At 44.6% G+C, this 3,374-nt stretch overlaps 1 protein-coding gene across 2 annotated transcripts in view; it reads left to right on the top strand.

Moving 5' to 3' along the window:
• The window catches only part of SLC37A2 (solute carrier family 37 member 2), a 65,482-nt gene that overhangs the window by 47,792 nt on the left and 14,316 nt on the right, over positions 1 to 3,374 (top strand). The window contains exon 18 of one of the 2 annotated variants that reach the window (XM_018564979.1): positions 644 to 764. In XM_018564979.1, coding sequence (XP_018420481.1) covers positions 644 to 659 — 16 coding nt within the window. In that variant the 3' untranslated portion in view covers positions 660 to 764. Of the gene's footprint in view, positions 1 to 643; positions 765 to 3,374 lie in introns of those variants that run through there. The other variant, XM_018564978.1, reaches the window with a different exon arrangement.

Here is a 3,374-nt window from a genome sequence, read left to right as displayed (position 1 = left end):
GGGGGGTGGGTAGAAAAAAAATAACATTCAGGGGAAGAACATAGAGAGGGAAACAGGACAATTAGAGGAGAACCCCCGAGCGTGTGGGGGTAACATAGAGCGGTACAAGGAAGGAGAGAAGAGTGAGATGAGTAAAGTGGGTGCAGGAGAACGAACAAAGGAGCACTGGAAAGGTCCCAACCCCAGCCAGGGTGTCCACCGAGCCCAGAGGTCAGCGGGAGATGGCCTCCAAGAAGTCCGCCGACTCCCAGGGGGGACTGGCTTCTCTACTCAGGCTGCGGCTGCTTTTTAACGAAAACCATCTGTCAGACTTTACACCTCTTGTGTTTTGCTGCAACTGGAATGTATTTTGGTGACTTTAAAATGAAAAGTTCCGGTGGGCTTTAATCGTTCTTTATTCCCAATTTCCGATCAGTCCTTCGCTGCGTGTATGAAGTAGCCACAAATGTCGCCAATCAATAACCATTATTCCAGATTCTGTGATTTCTGCGCTTACAAGCTGGTGATGGGTATTCACTCATTTTTTTGGTGGTTTTTGAATCTGGTCAGAGCTTTGAGCAAAAAAACAAAATTAAATCCGCTTTTTTTTTGTCTTTGAGTTTTGTAACTTTATTTGTATAAAATCTTTATTCTCTGTTTCTAGGTTTCAAGAGATGTGATGACCCCCCTACGCCTGTTTGGTCAATGTTTTTACGGCTGGCCGGTCCAGCTCGTTGCTGCTACTGAAGATTGTTGAACGCGGGAAGTTTTTAAATCGATTTTCTGTAAAAAAAAAAGGATTTGGAAAGATCAGAAGAGGAGAGAGAGACAAACAATCCAAAGACTTGTCACCTCGTCCCATCTCTGTGTGAAATAGGCTTCGGCTTTCTATTCAATTACGCTGCGCTTGTTCCAGTCGCCCGAGTTGTGATGTTCGGAGTTTGTGTACAGTGTATATAGACCGAGGATTACTTGCAGCACATTGGAGAACTGGCCGTGTGATTACATAGCGATGTATAATAACGTGTTATTAAGTATGAAAAAAAAAGAAAATGAAAGTCTCCATTGTTTTCTGTGTGCAAAGTGTCATCGTCTGACAAAGCAGAAGCAGATCCCCTGATAGTAAAACTGATACTAAGGGGTCTAGTTAAAAAAAAAAAATTTCACACAATGAACAGCTCTGTGAACAAGTTTCATAGCCCATTATGTCCACCAGCTGGAGCTGAGGAGCAGAGGAAATTCCAATGCTCCTCAGCTCCCCCTAGAGGCCATAATGGGCACTGATCCTTGTTCACAGATCTGTTCACTGTGCAAACGGTTTATAACTACACCTCCAAAGGGTTTTTCTCTCGGACATCAAATGGTATGCCGGACATATAACAAAAACAGGAACCCATGAAACCCAAAAAGTTAATAGTCTGTCACAACTAGTCATGTTCTCTAATCATCTCATGCAACTTGCCATGGTCTCTAATACTCTCTGACAAATGTCATGGCCTCTAGTAGGCTCTCACAATGTGACATGGTCTCTAATAGTCATATAAGAAACGTCACCAGCACACCAAGAATACTTTTTGAGGATCACCAACCGTTCATTTATTCAGAACATGTCAAGTAAAACAAGCGCTTTCGGGGCCGCTCAGGGTCCCTTCATCAGGCTTAGCATTGCGTCATCCGCAGTCATTACAAGCACCCTCCCCCGACAGCTGGGATATCCGGTAAAGAGTGCGTCAAGCCGTCTTTATACTTCATGGTCTCTAATAGAGGCCACGATAAGATGCGTGAGACTATTAGTCTATAGTAACTAGTCATGGCTTCTAATAATTTCTTGCAACTTGTCATGGGCCTTAATAGTCTCCCACAACATATCATGGTCTCTACTACCCTCTTAAAACTTGTCATGGCCTCTAATAGGCTCCCACAATGTAACATGGTCTCTAATAGTCTTTCACATCTTATCCTGGCCTCTATTAGTCTATAGTAACTAGTTATGGCTTCAAATAACTTCTTGCAATTTGTCATGGCCCCTAATAGTGTCCTTCACTGTGTCTGTGGCCTTTAATAGTCTCTCACAACTAGTCATGGTCTCTATTAGTATCTCACAATTTGGCATGGTCTCTAATACTCTCACAACTAATCACTTTCTCTAATAGTTTCCTAAAACTTATCATGGCCTCTAATTGTCTCTCACAACTTGTCATGGCCTCTAATTGTCTCTCACGGCTTGTCATGGCCTCTAATAGTCTGTGCGGGCTGAATACATTGCAGTAAACACATGGCCTGCATACGTCACGACCAGAAGTTTGTGGACACCTGACCATCACAACTATATGAGCTTTTTGGACATCCCATTTCAGATCCATGGACATTAAGTTGGAGTTGTCCCACTCTTTGTGGATATAACAGCCTCCAGTTGTCTGGGAAGAAGATTTTGGAGGGTGTTTTGAGAGTTTGTGCCCATTTGTGAGGTCAGGTACTGATGTTGGATGAGATAATCTGACTCACAATCATTCCAATTCATCCCAAAGGTGCTCAGCAGGGTTGAGGTCAGGGCTCTGTGCGGGACACTCGAGTTCCTCCACACCAAACTGGTCACACCGTGTCTGTATGGAGCTGGCATTGTACACAGGGGACAGTCATGGTGGAACAGAAAAGGGTCTTCACCCAACTGTGACCACAAGGAGGGGAGAGCACAATTGTCTACAATGTCAGGACTGATTTATGAAAACTGTAACAATATTTTTATGCTCTGTGCAAAGAAAGACAAAACACTGTCCTGAAATACAATATTTATTCAGAAAAACAAATATTTACATGATTTTCAGAGAGAAAAATAATAGAAATGTAACAATGACATCAGAGTGAGGAGGGATGAGTGACGTCTCCTCTCTGACACATTCACATCCCCATAGAAACTAGTGAAGAGAAATGTATTGATATCGAGTGCGGTCGTGTCATCAGGAGGAGTTCTGAGGGGGGCTTATACTTCTGCTGTTTTCTCGTTGCTGACCCGGACCGGCTGACCCTTCTTCGTTTGCTGCCCGCCCTGATCTTCTGCCTGGAGTTGACTTTGCCCTTGTCTCCTGCGTTTATCCTTTGATTAATCGTCGCTGACCATCGGACCATCCTCTGCTAGCCGTCTGCCTTGAACTCTGCCTGGATCTGACCACTGTCTCCCTGGCACTGGCAACCCTGGGGATCGTGACCTGGTACCAGCAAGCAGCCAAGCCCATCTCCACCATCAGGAGCTCTGGTCAACACCGGCTGGTACTTAGACTCCACCCCTCAGGGAAGCACATGTCGCCTGCCAGGGGGTGTCACCCTAACAGACAGCTTATAGAAAATTAATGGTAAAGAACTCATTAGTAGATGGGGGGGCAACAGAGAGCAGAGCT

The sequence above is a fragment of the Nanorana parkeri genome, unplaced genomic scaffold, assembly GCF_000935625.1.
Source record: "Nanorana parkeri isolate BGI_ZX_2015 unplaced genomic scaffold, ASM93562v1 scaffold802, whole genome shotgun sequence".
NCBI lineage: Eukaryota > Metazoa > Chordata > Amphibia > Anura > Dicroglossidae > Nanorana > Nanorana parkeri.
The sequence above is the reverse complement of the archived record's forward strand: the minus strand, read 5'-3'. Positions and strand labels throughout refer to the sequence as shown.